Source organism: Acanthaster planci, linkage group LG08 (assembly GCF_054643075.1).
Source record: "Acanthaster planci isolate LZ-2023a linkage group LG08, COTS_SCS, whole genome shotgun sequence".
Taxonomy (NCBI): Eukaryota; Metazoa; Echinodermata; class Asteroidea; order Valvatida; family Acanthasteridae; genus Acanthaster; species Acanthaster planci.
The window spans coordinates 21,285,964-21,303,511 of NC_141784.1; the positions used below are offsets into that span (position 1 = coordinate 21,285,964).

A 17,548-nucleotide genomic window follows, 5' to 3' on the forward strand; every position below is an offset into this window, starting at 1 on the left:
AAAACTGGGATGAATTTCTCACAAAATAGCTTCAAATTCTGATGCTTTGTACTTGATAAATAATTGTTCTGGCCTCTAACCGGCTGAAAATTGGCAATCGTTAGTTTCAGAATGCTATTCAAGGAAATTACTTGCCAACAATATTTTCAGTCTCACTGACAAATGCCCAACCGTAAGCCTCTCCTGGCAAAACAACAGTAAAGCAAACTATTTGAAAGATCTGTTAAAAACAGAAATTTCAAAATACCGACTTGTTTGAAACCTTGGATTCACATATGATACTCTGAACACAAAATGAGTTTTCAACTTCAACATTCTTTTATTGAAAGCCCTGATGCACAAATGAAACTTTATTTTACATAGAGTTGTAAACAAATGACAATTGCACACAATAGTGTCTGTAACTATGTCTACTGACAGAAACATACTAACATGAAAAGTACTAAAACCAACAAAACATTATTCAACAGTGACATAGATTATAATCAGGAAACATTAACATTTCTAACACCTTTTTTGTTGTCTAAAATGAGATAACAAAAGAGTTTCATGTAAATTTCTTTCTGTTTCAAGGGATCAACTGTTCAATTTTGGCAGTACATGTATCTTAAATCTTTTTTCTTCTTTGTACAGAGTTGTCAATGTACTAGGTTTATAAAACTAACATCAATGTTAAGCAGGAAATCACTTTCTTTGCCTCATATTTTATTTCTGGGTCTGTCATTAAGAAATTCTTGAATATATACAAGATCTAGTATTTTTGGTACAAACATGGCTGCATGTCTATCTGGATTGAAACTGTATACTGGCAAGTTTTCTTTGAAGAATTCGCCACTCTGAACTCCAATCAACTGCATTTAAGCGCATTTGGCAATTAAATATTACAAAAAACTCCAAGTTAAAACAATTATGCCTTTGCCTATCCTTATGTTAATATAAACACTTTCATAAAAATCTGCATTGAAATGAGTGGTATATACAAATTCTAAAGAAGATGCAAATGTTCCTTTCAAATTATCTTTGGCAGTAACAATGCAATTTAAAACATGCTGGGGATAACTACACTCTAGCAACCGTGAACACAACTTTACATATTTTTGCAATATTAATTGTTGCTATTACTGATGACTTTCTTAAATCTGACCTGATAACAAGTCAAACCTTCCACAGAAGATCTCTTGCCACGTCAACATTTGGTTTAATGGTGTTCTAGGCCAAATTGAAAGCAAGAGAGATAGCAAGCCAACATGTAACAGAATTTGCTAGAACCAAGGATGTGGCATGCTCTGAGAAGTCTTGGATAAAAACCTTGAAAGTTGGCAGCTTTTATCTCAGGCAGAGAGAATTTACCGAGCAACGGGTAGTTTAAACATCAGGCACAGCTCCCAGCTCTGTTAAATAGCCAGATATATGATTGGTTGATCGACTCTTCGCAGTGCATCTCTATGATCTCTCAGTACATAATATATACATACATATAATGATGAAGCTACCTAGGTTACACTGCTAATCTTGTCTAGCGCCCTCTTGCAGCTGACAACCTGAAAAATGTTTAGTTCTCCCACAATGCAGAGCTGTATGCCCTTTTCAACTCCAACAGGCAGAAACTAACCGTGCAATTTAGCGCTCAGAGTGTTAATTTTTCCCCGGGAAAATCCTGGGATGAAAACACTGTAAAAACAAACTAAAAATAGCTTTGAATTCTTTATACTTGGATGTGAACTTCTTTACATTGCACAAAGGGGATACAAAAACACTATAAATAAAGTATTTCTGAAAAATAAAACAATTTATACGACCAATATAATACAATCAAATATATAAAATTCAACAAAACTGCATAAAGACAGGTTTCCCTACCCTGTTCAACACTTTAAACATTGCAAAGCTGGGCACAACACAAATCAAATAAGATCTGAACAAATCTGCAAGTAAACTTGGCACAGGAAATGATAGTCCACTATGCTTACATTAAACTACATGCACCTACACTGAAACAGATTTTAACAGTTTTGTTCAACTGGCCTTAGATAAGCTCCAACTTTACAACTGTCCCTAATGTTTTTTCCACAGCTGATATTTATTTTCCACAGTTGATGGTGATTACATTGCAGGTTATGATCATGTAAGGACCATTCATAGATCGATTTTGACCTGTTGATTATAGTGTTATTTACATTACATAAATGATGCATCAATCTCAACAGAGAGGGATCTGTTTTTGTGAAGGCTCTCAGAAAACACTGGACAGTATATATTGGAAGTTCCTCAGAGTGCAAATTTCGATCACAGAAACAAACGAAATGCCAAACCTTTTGTCCAAAAGGTATGACTGGTAAAATTCCACCAACCAAACTAATTATTGGTAGTAAATTATTCCCTTGTAAAATGCACATCCACCAATTCCTTCATCACATCCTTCATTCTGGCTTCATGAAGCTGAGAACTGCTTTCCAAACCACACATCGCCTCTTCCATCTTTTCAAAACCTCCTGGCAGGGCATGTTGCCAGCGATATTCATATTCCCTTGGCCTTCTCAGCTGAAGAGAAGAAGGGTCATTCAATTTAATATATCGTGTCCAAATCCGAGAACTGGCTGTCGACGATACCACCATGCTAGCAAGATGCCTCCAAGCTGTGAACAGGACAGGGGGGAAAAAAACAACAGATGAAACTACATGTAGGTTCTCCCAAGAGACAGAAAGTATCAAATCTGGCGTCTCTAATGCAGAGTCACGGTGACACAGAAGACAAACATTGCCAAAGGTGTTTTAGTTATTCAACTCAAGCTCTTTTGCTCGATAGTTTTCTGTTTCCTGGCAACACAAGTTTGTGACAGGTTTTTTGCCAATTGAGCAATTTCATCAAACTATTCTTCATATGTACATGTACCAGCTCAAAATCAAGTGCATCAAAAGAGGTTGTAAAAGAAGTACAAAATTTCAAGACAACTAAAAAACACTGGAATTGCATTCATTAAAATCTGTCTAGGAATTTCCCCTGACTAGTACCGCTCTATACACCTGTCTTCATGTCTTCCCTTCAAGGATAAAAAAGACTAAAGAATACACCTTAGGTTTTTTTAAGGGATAAGTGAAACATACTCAAAAAAGGGTCTTCACTGACTTATTCCAGCTGAAATCCTCCCCATCAAAACAAACTGAAATTACGTAAAATATAAACATGACAAACTTTATTTTAAACATTTTACAATTTATACTCACTCTGGTTAAGTTCAATTTCCTCTACATGTATGAGATTCATGCTTCTTATTTTAGGTAACCTTTCACAGATTGAAATTGTTTATTAACTTGAGCTCAATGGATCAATTAACCCCTTTTTTGTAATCACTGCATAATCACATGGTCCACAAATTGTTCAACTCTGCTGCCTTGTCAGAATTCCAAACATTCTTTAAATACTTCATGTTTGTATTTTGACTGCAACAATCTGTGACTAGCAAACTGCAGAGAGAAACCAAGTGGGGAAAAACCTGATTGAGGTTTTAAAAATTCATGTTCATATTAAGAAATCTTCCAGCTCAAAGAAATATCCATCGCCTTCCATCCATCCAAATTCCCCCAGTGAGGTAAACAAGAAACAAACAACCAATTCCAAGCTCAGTTTGTAGAGGGGGTTTGACGGATTCAACTCAATTACACTTTTGAAACCCCAGCGGGTCGCCCTCAAATTTCATTTCTTATCTATTCAAGGTGAGTAATCCTCCTTGTGGCAAAATAAAAGCTGCTGGCAATAATAAATTTGAGCCAGGCCCTAGCTTCAGCTGGGAAATAATTTAGATTGGCAACAACATGCCTGGCAGACACACAATAATACCTTAGATTGCCTGGGTCTCAGGAAACAACCCAGATTTTCTTTCTCATCTGTAATCATCGAAAATCTGACAGGTTTCCGGGTGTGCACCCAATACCCAGCAATTTCACTCTTAACACAGTCCAATCAATACACATTTCAAGGGAAGTTTTATCATGTTGATCTAACAAGATCAACAAGTCAACACTGATTTTTTTTTGTTTATTTCAAAAGTGCATTTCTGTCTTTTTAATTACGCTTGGTATTTGCTCGTATATAGATAATTTTGACTTAGATTTTAAGTATGCGGAGCAAAAATGTGTCAAACTTGACCAAATTTAAAGAATTATTCAATAATTAAAGGATCACATTTGATTTGAAGCTGCTGCAGTTTATAATCAGAAAAATCATTAAAGTTTAAGGATCTATGACAGATTTTAAAAGCATAGAATAAAAGGAAGGACTGTGGAAAAAATGAGACTCCTATTTTGGAATTCCAAAAGTCAAGTACAAATTTCCCATTTTGTATGATGCTAACAAAACAAATTACTCTCGGTATCAATTTTCTTGTGGGCAATCAAAGCCCGATAAACAGAGACTTTGATCAGCATGGCTTACTCGGAAAAGGGAGTCTGATTACAGCGTATCTCGGAGGATTGGGAATAGAACCAGCCGGAGTGATTGGGTTAAAAAACAGCCTGCAAAAATGTTACGGGTGGGCACTTCAAGGTATCAATCATTTCCTGCTACAGTCTAATGAACTGAGGCAAACAAGGGGGGTCAAGAAAGGGGCATCAAATTAATGGAGGGTGTAGAGGGTACAGGTGCATTTTTAGGGTAACAGTAAAAATTAACCAGTTTCCCCTATAATTCAGGAATAATCTTGGAAATTTCAAAATAACGCATTGTGTTATTTTTGATAAGCAAACGTTTTGATCCTTTTTTTTAAGAAAACACAAGTTCAAACTGGGACAGATTTACCATTTTGTCTTTGTGCCAATGTTTCCTTGACTGAATTCTGGAAAAAAAAAGGTACGTTCTACTCGTGAAAATGACTTTTTCAAATAGCATTTTTTTACAATGAGAAAAGAAAAAGGTTTGTGCATCTTTTTAAGTATGAGCCTTCACAATATATGAACAAACTCCAAATGTAATGACAAAAATAACAAACATATGAAAATCTAAGCACATTTCTGTCTGAAAATGTGTAATTAATAACCATAACCTGAGGAATACGTGAAAAAAAAGCCATAACTGCAGTTGATAGATCAATCTTGTTTTCAAGGGAAGACGTAAGAACAGGGGCAGACAAAGAGAGTCTTCAATCATTACAATATCACACAGGAGATTCTGAAAGTTCAGTTAGAGATATCCAACAATGAACCGTACCTGTAAAAATGTAAACAATAGCCCCATCCCTCCGGTAAATTGGAAGGCGTGCTGCAATCGGTTGTCAAGAATAGACATGCAAAGGGGGCAACCGGTACAGTTGTGGGTGGTTAGTATACAGCAAGGTAGCTGGGAAGAATAGAGAAGATAAAAGAAGACAAAGTTCAGTAAAATGGAGATAGAATTCAAACCAGACATACAACATTGCTGAAGATGAATTGTTATGGATCATTGTCACATCTGACATATAATTGTGGAAGTTTACAACACATTCTTCAATTTTTGAGAGTGATTCAGTGATGCAAATTAGCAGTGCAACAAAAAGCAATATTCTGAAGTAAATTCAATGATACTTCCAAATCAAATTACGCAGGTCAACTGTAACAGGAACACAAAAATTTCACACCTCTGGGAGCCAAAATTTATAGAATAAACCTGACCATTTTCCAGGCTACAAAATGTGCATGATTAGTATTTTGGCTGTGGTAACGTAGGTTCAAGTTTGCAAACTTTTGGCCAACTAGGTTCTAGCTTGCAACCACTTACATGCCCCCGAGTCTGTGACAGTCGGTGTGTATTTAATCATATCAAAATGATTCTAGACATTCCCCCCCCCAACCGCAGTAGCGTGGCGACATTCATGCATTCATTACTTAAATATCCATGCATTTCCTTAAGTTGTACCTGTACTGCATTGTTGATCGTATTTATGGCAACAGCAAATTGCAAATTTCCGATTATTATTATTAACTAAAACCATTTCATCGCACCTTCAGCTCTTCACACCTGCTGTAAATCACATGCTTTGAATCTAAGCCACAGCATCCAAAGGTGCTCTGCACCTGTTGCCGGGTATCATTACTAGCCTCCTCCCAGCCACTCAGTAAGACCTCAGTCCTGCGGGCTTTATTAAAGGCTGACAGACAGGCTATGGCTACGCAGAACTGGATGAAGCCTATGAAAGACATGAAGACTAGGTACTGGAGGAAGGGCTAAGGAAAGTCAAATGTTTGGCAATATTGGTTTTTTTTCTCTTGCACTGGAAGACTGGGGACCCCATACATAATTACATATATACCTGACATAAAAAAAGAATGTTGGCTATGCATTAATTCAATGCAATTCTTCCCATTTGATGTAACCACACTCAGCAAATACCATGGAGCTTTTTGCCTTCTGTTTTCCTTCGATGTATTAGTGTATATCTGCCAACCATATTTAAAAAAAATATATCAATTACCACTAAAATGAAATAAAATAACAACAACAAAAAAATCACTGCCTTCTACCTTTTTGAGGGATAACGCAATTTCCGTTTGATCAAGAGAAGTTGCTTTAAGAAAATTCATTTGTCTGAGAGAAGCTTTGGGGCATTAGGACACAAACACCATGCTCGCAGCATCCAGTGCCTTAGGCTGTCTCAATCTGTATCAACAAGGTTTGGGTTTGAATCACATGGAAATGCATCTCATCCTGTCGGCATTTCCACTTCAGGCTTCTTGAAAGTACAACCATGTTCAAGTAAGCGGGTATAGGCACAGCAGCAAGCCAAAGGCTCGATTCTCAAATAATGTACATTCTTCATCTCCGAGTTTAGAATAACAATACTGAAAATGTGAACGTTTTAATGAAGTTTACAATATTTATACATTCAACTACCATTTTGAAGATTTGGAAATCATTTATTTTTCCGGTAACTGTTTAGTTTTTATGTAGCAGTGAGAATTATTTAATAAGTGATAAATTGCAAAGTGAGACCACTCTTTTTAAAATGTAATCACTTTTTAGTGGAATACAGTGATAAAAGTACCATTGTACATATAATTGTAATTTTTGGATTTTCTTAATTAACATTGGCCGAAAATGTACTTTACAGGGATATCTGGAAATCAAAGAAATGATGTATATGGACACAAGTGTAATGAATCCACTTCAACACATTGCTGTTATCTGTGCAACTGTGATGGCATACTGAACAGGCACAAGTCAGAACAAAAGAATTGTTGACAAGGCTTTGCCAAGGAGCAGCAGAGCTTGGAAAATGAGCTCCCTGTCAGAATATTCAAATCGCTTCGCTGAACAGAAAAACAACGAATCGATAGTTCTATGTGTGGGATTGTCAAGCCAGGAAGAAAATGAAGTGTCTGATCAATAAATGACATCAAATGCTTGAAAATATGTCCCCAAACGTAGCTGAATCACTTCATGAGGAATGTCAATTATCTTCAAGTCCATTTTTTATGTTACAAAGGCATGTAAGAGGTGAGACCACAGCATCAATATTTCCTGAAGCAAAAACAGCTGTACCTGAGGCCAAAACAGTAATATAAACATGTACATGTAGTAAGTGGTTTCGAGGTTTTGAAAATTTAATATTGTCCATCACAGGTACATGTACGTGGGACAAAGATACATGTATCTTGCAAGCAAAATCTGGTATGTGCCACAATTCCCTTTAAACTGTATCATTTGGGTGTAAAAACCAAATTGAGTCTATTTGAACATACGTTTATTCTACGCAGGACTGGGGGTGCACTTCAGCTCGGGGTGGATAGTGGGAAAAGGCAGGAATGACTGCTTTGCTCAAAATATTTAAATGCATTATGGTGTTTTTTCTCTTGCAATGGAAGACTGGAGACTTCATACAAAATTACACCTGACATAAAAGAGAACTTTGGTTATGTATTAATTCAATAGATGTGGGACAAAGATATATATATTGCAGGCAAAATCTGGTGTGTGCCACAAATCCCTAAACTGTATCATTTGGGTATAAAAACCAAGTCCATTTGAACATACATACTGGCATCGGTGTGTTCACATGCAGGATTTGAAATGCTTGTTTAAGTCCACTTTTCTCTCAGTCAGTGATCTTCAGCCATCACTAATGTGTTACCATGGCAACATATCCAATGCAAGGTTTGTTTTCGACAGGGCACCTTACCAAGCTACAGGGCTCCTTCCCGAGCCATTTTTTATGCTAACGTGTCCTGGGATTTTGATGTCTTCTAGAGACTGTTAGCTTCCCACCACACACACACACCCACGAAATGACTGGAAAACACTCAGAGATCATGGGCCCTTTTTTGCTAAACAAAACCTTTCTTAAGTTCCTATTCAGGTAAATTCGGTTCTTGGTTTGATGTACTTTGTTCAAAAAGGGATACAAGAAATATGAGTGCTTGGTTGGCCATGACGACACCGATCATGCCCAGTAGGGCCACAATGAAGAGGAAGATTCCCATAGCCGCCAGTCCCCCGACAACGGGCGTAGTCAGAAGAAGAGTAGCTTGCATGGCTATAGCACTGATGCAGATTAAGATGATGCCAAGAATCTAGAAAGAGAAAACAGGAGGAAAAAAAACAAAAAATACAGAGACAAATGAAGAAAGAGACATCATTACGGGGTAAACCCAAGGGGAAGTCGAACATGTTTACTTTTAATCAATTCCAGTTGAAAGAAGGAAATTAGCTGAAATGAAAGGAAGGAGAAAACACATGTATGCCTCTCTATAGTGCATTTCCATGACAACTCAATTTCTTTTTTGAGGCCAGTCTTCATCCATTCTGAGGTAATTACAAATGTCTATGCAATCAGATCAGACGTCTTCTCTCTGTCATCTCTTTTTCTTTGTGTCTTTCTTTTTCCGATGTAGAACTTTGAAAAACGTGTATATATGTACAGGATTTATCAGCCAATGGACTCAATTAATTCTGCTTTTGATCTTTGTCTCACTGAGGCATGCACTTTTTCCAGACCCTGAAGGGATTACAGGATGCTGTCTATCAGCATGTGGGTTTGTGACTTACAAGATTACTGGCCAAGACCCCACGCTCCTCTTATCTGCGTATGTCTTGTCCCCTTCATGTCACTGATGATCCACCTACATTTTACCTCTTGTTTGGTGATGTGTCTGTTGGTCAGCCTGTCTATTTCTACACAACTGTCTCAGGATAATAATAAGTCTTCATCTTCCTTTTTCTACAGCATCTTTGAATGTATCAGTAATTTTGATTTCCTTACAATCCAACAAATCATCTTCAATAATTGACATACAAATCCTTTAATAGAAAAAGTAATTTAACTTTTTGAATTGTCTTCCTTCAAAATGGTTAAAAAAAGCCTCATAATGTCATGTTTTAACAGGAGGCGAAAGCAGGCAGAATGTAAATATTCAGCGGAACATGCATGTAAATATTATGAGCAGTTTATGGTTCCATCCTGAGTTTGGGAACACACACCTGATAGAATATGAAGAAGAAAACAAATTTACGTCAACGGGAATCTTTTTGCAATCTGCCACGGATTGCTGCTCCCAGTGAGTGATGACAGCTGTGGCAGATTACTGCCGGGTTTGTTAATGGGCACTAGAATCTGTCAGACATTGGGCTCTGTGTAATCAGCGCTCCCTGGTCAATTTGAGTGATGGAGGACAGGCCTATGACAGAACGCGCAGCACCACGCCGAGTTGATGTTGCTGGAGCTGAAGTCCGTTGTGGCTTTCAGAATTGTTTTCGCTTCAGGGCACTTACATATAACGTACATTCTCAGGGAAGCTCTTTCACTAGAAAATAAACCTTTTCACATTAACTCAACAAAGACAAATTCTGTCAAGCATTACAGACGTGACAAGGAAGACGAACAGCTACTGAAGTAAACCAAAACAATTCTGTATGCTGCACTTGTGCTTCTACGGATGTCCTCTGAATATCTTTACATCCCTTGTTCTAAAGAGAATTCATAGTAACATGGCAACACCTACTTTTTTTGTAATTTTCGGTCAATTTGTTTGTGGCCTACCTCATTACAAGGCTCTGTGAATGGCTTTTTTTACTCTGAAATTTCCCCAATGAGTTGTGATCCTTAAGCTCACTGCAGTCCCATTGTTTTGTTGAGGAAACATCTAATGTCTAAAATGAGGCTTAAATTTAGGGAAACTTTCATTTGGTTCTAAATGTTTAAAACTGATTATGGGGCTTATTATGAAGTTGAAGTTGCAAAGTGGACAAAGCAATGGTTATTTGAAGAATACCGAGTGTTTACCTTGGCAACCTCATTGTCTGAACCTTGAAAGTCTGTGGCACATACCTGTAGGTACTTCATGTTATTACAGTATGTGCCAAATGCATGTATGCAGATATTCTAACACAGTTGACACAAATTCTACATGTACTGTACACTGGGAGTTGCTCTAGCTACAGACCTTGGTAAACGGATGGAACTTTCACCAGTGAAAATGGATACTTCCACTGTTGTGACAATGTTTGTATGAATGCAATAGTAACTTGTTGCAAAAGCCAATTTATAATCCAAGTCTTAGTAATGTACAATGGTTGCAATGTACATGTATGTACGTGTATGTGTGTCTTAATTTGGGGGGGGGGCATGTCCTTAACTTTAATTGTCTGTCTTCTGATTCCTTAATTCTCTAACTTTATCTTATTGTCATAATTAATTAATTAATTAATTAATTAATAGCAACACGAAACAAACAAAAATCATGTCATTTGGGCAAGTTTGATTACTAAAAGTCATGACTTCTACATCTGTATATGATTTCACATGCAATGGCTGCATTTCAATGCATTACCTGGGTGAAGCTATGAAAAGTGACAGTTTCTTGATCCTCAAGGTCAAGTGTATTATCCTCCTACATGTAAAGTACCAGTACAATGGAAAGCTAAACTCATTTCCCCGGATCCCTTAAAAGGATTTCCAACGAAGGTCGAGTAATTAAATCAAGCACACACAAAAAAAAAACGACTTTCTGCATGGGACCAAAGCTTTGGATGAAATGGAACATGTAAGTGAGAGGGCACACATTTGCAAACTCCCGACAAGCGCTCTTGAAGATTTACTGCCCAAGGCTGTGGAAAGGATTGTTAAAGTAGAACAGGATGAAATGACATTCAGTGATTATCCAATAATGATGTATGGTCTCCTTTCTCCTTGTCAAAACCCAGGGGCCTACTTTTCCTATCAGATAAAAAGGATCTCTCGGGTACAATGATTCAAAATGAATCTTTTATTGATCATTGAGATAAATTTTACAGTTGAACAAGAGCATCTGTATCATCGCTCACTGGGAACTTCTGCTGAGTCCAAAGCACGGTTTATTAAGAGTTTTCATGATTACGTACTGTAGTACTGGTACATGTGGGTAATTCCAGAAATTAGGGATCCAAAAGTGTGACATTTGTGTGTCCTTGTTACATCTGACCTTTGTTCTTTGAAACGCCGGGAAATATCACCAGAATTGATTTCAAACTATTACTAGTTGTTTGGCAGGTAATTTGCATTAATTCACCACTCTTGGAAATTAGAAAAAGGTGTTCTGAACTTACAAAATCATATGTCAGATGTGACAGGGACACACAAAAAATAGACCCCTAATTTCTGGAATGACCCGTATACAAAAAGGGTACATGCACAAGCTAGACAACTGCTACAAGTTGTACGTGTAAAATACAAGTAACTGATTCAAGTTGAGCTGGGGAGGTGTCTCATCACTGGGATCTTTTTTAAAGCAAATCAATTGAAAATCATATTCATTTCAAATAAATTGAAACGACACAGTCTTAGCTAGTTTGTGCTTGCAGAAAATTCATTTATTGTATTAAATGTAAAATTTTTCATCCATGTCTAGAGAGTTACAGAAATTGTCCCTATTTTCAATAGAAATGTCCTTTTCAAACCAGCAATCTCAAATACCCAGATGATCATGTTAATTGATACCCTAATTTTCCCCTAAAAGCAAACAAGAACGTCCTGAGAAAACCTGCCGATACTGAGGCTGGTCATGTACACACATACAACCTGGCCCAGGGTGATAAGTCCAAGTGCTCATCAGTATTTCGTTGTGGCCGGTACCCAGCATCATCATGAGACAATGCCCCAGAGTGAGTCACCAATTGAGACCTGTGTATCCACTTCAGGCCTGATTTGTATGCAGTGGAGCGACTAATGCGAGACAGTGTGGCACAGGTGTAGGAAATTTCCTAATTTCACCCTGCCAAGTGTTAAAACAATGTACAAAATTGGGTCAAGGGATACAAATTGTAAGCTCTAACAATTTCTTTGCTGCACTGGGGGTATTGACAGGAAATACATTAAATTAATAATGAGAATGAAATATTTAAACTGTTCGTTTTAGGATAAGCATCAAAAATCAATCTTAAGAAGAGTGTGATGCAGCGTAAAAGCAGTTCAGCTAATGAAATCTCTCCCTGATCTTAAATAATGATGCCAAAGAAAAAATTTTTAAGATCAACATTTCAGTTGGGTGACTGACATGACTGAATTTGAAATAACGTTAACTCAATATAACACAATTAAAATACAATCTTCAGTTTTAACTTTATTGTTAAAAAATTAAGAAAGAAATTCCAACTGTAATGAATATTCTTTAGGAGTTAGCTGTTCTAAAAAATTAGATATTTTCAAACAAGAAAATTCTAGGCTTCTGTACTGGTAAATGTAAATGTGTATGTGTACATTGTGCATGAAGTGCATGCGTGCACAAATTCTAGGCCAATTAGTGTTGGGCCCTTTCACATTCAAGCAGACTGCTTCAGCCAATGTTGAACAACGTGTCAGTGAGGCCTACATGACTCATTAACAAGGCTTGCCAGCCTGTTGATCAATGATAGCATCTCTGAGTGGACGGCACCTTCCCCCCCCCCCACTTTGCCAAAGGTCTGATCATAATTGCAACTTTGTTGCGCTCGAAGAATCAGGTTTAACCTGGCAATGGGACTAATCTAGCAGTCCTTGCAAATAAGGTCAGGAATATGTTGAAAGAGAATTATGCTGGATCGTATATGTACATGTACCGGTATGTACATGAAACACATGCACACACAGCTCATGGGTACACTTGGAAGCTCTCTATCAAAATCATCCTCACTACTTTTACAAATCCTGTCCCCTCCCAGTTTTTCAAGTTGGTCCCATCTTTATGATAAATAATAATTTTATTACAACTACAAATTTATTAAGCCTCCCACAACTGACAAACACAACTAAACAAATGCTTTATGAGCAAAAGTCTCCAATCCAAAACCTACAACAAAATGAAAATTATTTAAAATATTCACAACTGTTATCAAATTTGTAAGGGAAAAAATCTTTACTTGTGCTGCAACATTCTTGACGCTTTTCGGAGTGTGGCCAAAAAATAAAGGACGAAGCGCAGATGGACAAGATTTTTCAGTTTTTCCCCCAAATAAATAAGGCAGACCTAATCCAGGAAATCCGCATATTTCCCTGGTCAATAACAACTACCTTCATCATTTCTTTGGCACTTTAACTCAAATGGTAATAGCAAACGCTGCAATATATTTTGTTGTATTCAAGCAGCCCCTTAGGAAATGTCATTTCCCTCTTGATGCTTATAGTGCAGCATATGCCAAAATTGTTCGTGGAGAATACACCAACTTGCATCATATCATTTTGGGAGGTACTTCCAACTGCAACCAGCACTGATCAAGGGCCAGGAATTAATCAGCATGAATGATGATAAGATTGTGACGTTGCCAACACCGTATGAGTAATTCTGTCACGCAGCCAAGTGATAAATTACAGAATTTTGCATTTGGATTCCCCCAAGCACATCTGAAAGCAAATACATGTGGCTGACTGAAAGTAGCCAAGGTAAAAATTTGTAAATTCATAAAAGGGAATTTTATTACTGTTGTTGGGTGTTGTTAAATCAGAAGTTTAGAGAATAATAAGGCACAGGCAGATTATGGTCAGACTTGTACCGTTTCCTGGTACAAATATTTCCACTCCAAAGATTTAAAAATGTTTTCTATTTTTTTAAATGTATTTTTATATGACTTTGCCAAGAATAAATGATACAGTTGTCTTGGATCTACACGTATTTGTCCTAAATTTCAGAGTTACAGGTGCTCGTGTATGCTACAGGTACCTGTGTACAAGCATCGTCACTTTTATCATCTTCATCACGCTGAACCATTGTCGAGAGTCAATTCATCACCATTAGAAGGCTTCAATCAATGTAAACACATCCACTGTAATTATCTGCAGGCTGACAATCACACTCCCAGAGAAAACATTACAGTGCCATTTATAAGCATGGTGAAAAAGTACAGAACCATCCTCTATGTGATGGGTTATCATGGGCTGGTAACAGAGCAATCTCCCTTGAGCACACCCCTGACTCAATCACACAGGTGTCTAGGTCAATCAATATACCCCCCATTATGCAGGGAATAATGCACTGCAATGATGCCTGCAGGCAGAAACCAGCCAGTGGAATCGTAACGAGACAGAATATGGGTTCAGTTGGAGCAGTTCCAGTCAAAATCATTCACGCTCACGTACATGTAGAGTATGTGGTTTAATACCCCTGTACTTTGAGTCCTCTCTAACAGAACAATGCTAAGCTCCAGTTGAAAAGATTTCGGGAAGTTTACAAAAACATACCAGTGAACAAAATTACATATTGTTTAAGAACCCTAATTGCCTTAACTAACCTTGATTTATAAAATGTACTTATCTTGTCCCTTGAAGTTTTCGTAGTTTCATGTCTGTTCACATTTTCTGGTCTAGCATATGCACTGGTACAGTATCTGACCATTATTAACCTATGCTGGTCAATGGGTCAATGTACATCATACAATTACTGCCCGTCATCATCTGTACATGTATTTATCTCAGAAGACAGACTTCAATATTTTCAATTCACGATACCCTTTTTATTTCAATATTCAGTGGAGCATGTGAGTCAGGGATATTATTTGACACCACTTCTATTCAGCCCTGCGGTATGTTGGCAAATTTTTCAACGCATTTTTCCGTAATGTGTACATATTCATGAAGTGCTTGTCACACAACACAAAGCCAAGTACTAGAATAACAACATTATTTACACCAATGCCAAATTTACAGTAGCAGGACAATCGAGCATTGAGCTAGAGCTTTTATTAAAAACTCATCAAATGAAGCAGGATTTTTCTCTTCCGAATATTAATGACTTGTTAACTGCATTTGTTGCTTAATCATTTTAATTCAAAATGTGTTATGTGACTTTCCTCATTTATCCCGCTGTCACACTGTTATATCTTTAAGTTAACCCTGCCACCAGCTTTGAGTTGAAAGGGGGCATAAAAACCAGCCGAAAGAACATCATGAAAATAGACTAATTTGATCATGATGCTTACTGTTTGTGCCGATGGGGGGACAGCTGCTCGATCACCAGACAGGCCAAGTCCTGATCTCCCCTCCCCCTTTAGTTTAGTGACAGGCCTGATTTAACTCAGTCCCTTTCTTTGATTTATAGAATTAATGAAAACTATCAAGGCTTTCAATTTTCCAAGTACATACAGTGTACACTGAAGTGATAAACTTGTGTCTATCATCTATCTTTTTTAAGAGGAAAAAATTAAATACACTGTACATGTACCAAACCTCAAAACCTGATTTGTTTTGGAGAAAGAATGAATTTTACACACAAGAATACAGACCTCTGAGTTTGGCCACGGACAAACAAGGTCTCAGCTGGCAAAGTTTAAATAGCCCAGTCAAAATGCATGTGGGCAACTCAGTAAAATGATGCAAATTTTTTGACCAACTTACTTTTTAAGCAGCGCTACATACATGTATGACTTTTTCTCACCAGTTGCTCAAAAATATAATTACTGTTGTAAATATTCTTTATTTGTTAGTATGTATGTAACTTAATCTGCTGAACCTGAATTTCATAATTTATTCATTTTTACTGAGCTGACTTCTATATGTTCCAATGCGCTGAACAATATAGATGTTAAACGCAGCTAAGCCAATCATGGAATATACAATGTATTTTACAGCAACAGACAAAAAAATGAACAAACTGAAACAAAATAAAACAACAAACCAAACAAAACAAATAAATCTGATGTGGTCCAATAAACAGGTCTAGCCATGCTGCAGCAACTGGGCTACAAAACTGGCAAAAATAAAATCTTTAATCACTTTTTTACTTATGAAACTGCCATTGTCTTACCAAATATACACAGTTGACAGCAATGAACGCCCTGTACACCCTTTCACTTGGTTCAGCCATGTCGCCTCTTAGCTGTGGATAAAACCAGGAGACGTTGCCTAGGATACGGCTCAAAGAGCAATGGATGTGTACCTTTTCCCAAAGGAGGTCTCACCCGGCGCGGCGGTAAACCGAAATTGTTTCGATTAATTTCTCCTCATTTTCATGACATATACGAGCTGAAAGACGCCTTCCAGAATGAATACATCACATCAGTTGAATTCACACGATCAATTAAAGCTCAGCACTTGAGGATAAGTTTTGGGTTAAGGTCAAAAATGTAAGATTTTCTTATCATCTTCCGTGCTTTCGATAACAATTACTGTTCACGTCGCGTCGACGATACGGCCGGCTGCATGCTGAAGCTCAAGGGCCAGGGAAGTAATTTATTTTGCTGTCAAACGCCAATGATCCGCCAATTGGTGGCGCTATACATCTTTAAGACGGTTTCGAGGCAACTCGGACCCATGCCAACTCGGACCCACGACCAACTCCAACTCGGACCCATGCCAACTAGGACCCAATACTAACCCGGACCCACAAACAACTCGGACCCAATACTAACTCGGACCCACGACCAACTCGGACCCACCTGAGTCAACTCGGACCCAACCCCAGGAGCGTGATTAACTTGTTGAAAATTTTTATTTTGTCCACTTTTACATTTTAGCATTTGGTAAATGACACTTTTGCACTACATGCTGCCGAGATTTAACGTCCTCTCTACACGTTATGCAGGGAAACAGTGGCACAGGCTTCCCAGAATTTCTCCGTTTTCGAGTTTGAACAGGCATGGTGGTTAAAAACCGTGCAGGACTAGATTTGATATCAGTGATGTCTTGGAACAAGTGATAAGTAACCGACGAGCGTCGTATTTTTATGGAGGCACATTTCCTTTGATGTCTTATTTGCCACTTGTAATCTGGAATCTTAATCAGGCTTTAGCTTCCGAGGTACCGGCGTGATTAACCACTAAGACTGATTTTGTCACCTTCCATTCTTGAAACCCTATGATCGGGGAGTGGGAGCTTGGGACAACCAATGGGAGCAGCTTTTGGAGTGTGATTGGCAGTACCAAATCATTGACGCCCTTTCTCCGAAGTTTTTTGGCACTCCAGATCACCAGCAGAAATCGAATGAACTTTCACCAAACAGCCCCCATAGTTTTCGTAGCAATAAAAAGCCACAGATAGGCCCCTCTGATGTACATAAGAGATGCTGCATGCGTACAACACATACTGCAGATATACATCAATGTCACGAACATTGACCTTTTACAGTGTCTAATGGTGTTATC

General features: G+C 37.8%; 1 protein-coding gene across 2 annotated transcripts; it reads right to left on the bottom strand.

Moving 5' to 3' along the window:
- Nucleotides 1-295: 295 nt before the first annotated feature.
- Nucleotides 296-16,630, bottom strand: LOC110977059 (tetraspanin-31-like). 2 transcript variants are annotated; one of them, XM_022230855.2, is made up of 5 exons: nt 16,213-16,630; nt 8,371-8,538; nt 5,974-6,183; nt 5,204-5,332; nt 296-2,636 (listed from the first exon to the last, which is right to left on the bottom strand). In XM_022230855.2, exons 1-5 carry the CDS (start codon nt 16,270-16,272, stop codon nt 2,562-2,564), a joined length of 642 nt encoding a protein of 213 aa, XP_022086547.1. In that variant the 5' UTR covers nt 16,273-16,630; the 3' UTR covers nt 296-2,561. The 2 variants fall into 2 exon arrangements, with proteins under 2 accessions (XP_022086547.1, XP_022086556.1); XM_022230864.2 differs by lacking the exon at nt 16,213-16,630 and adding an exon at nt 14,134-14,650.
- Between the last annotated feature and the right edge of the window lie 918 nt (nt 16,631-17,548).

Excerpts from the sequence above, each read along its gene's own strand:
- LOC110977059 (XM_022230855.2), bottom strand. The coding sequence starts at position 16,272 with ATGGCTGAACCAAGTGAAAGGGTGTACAGGGCGTTCATTGCTGTCAAC. Across the intron at positions 6,184-8,370 it reads ACCAAGCACTCATATTTCTT|TACCTAGTCTTCATGTCTTT; the intron begins GTATCCCTTTTT and ends CCCTTCCTCCAG. Across the intron at positions 2,637-5,203 it reads TATTGTTTACATTTTTACAG|CTTGGAGGCATCTTGCTAGC; the intron begins GTACGGTTCATT and ends TCCTGTTCACAG.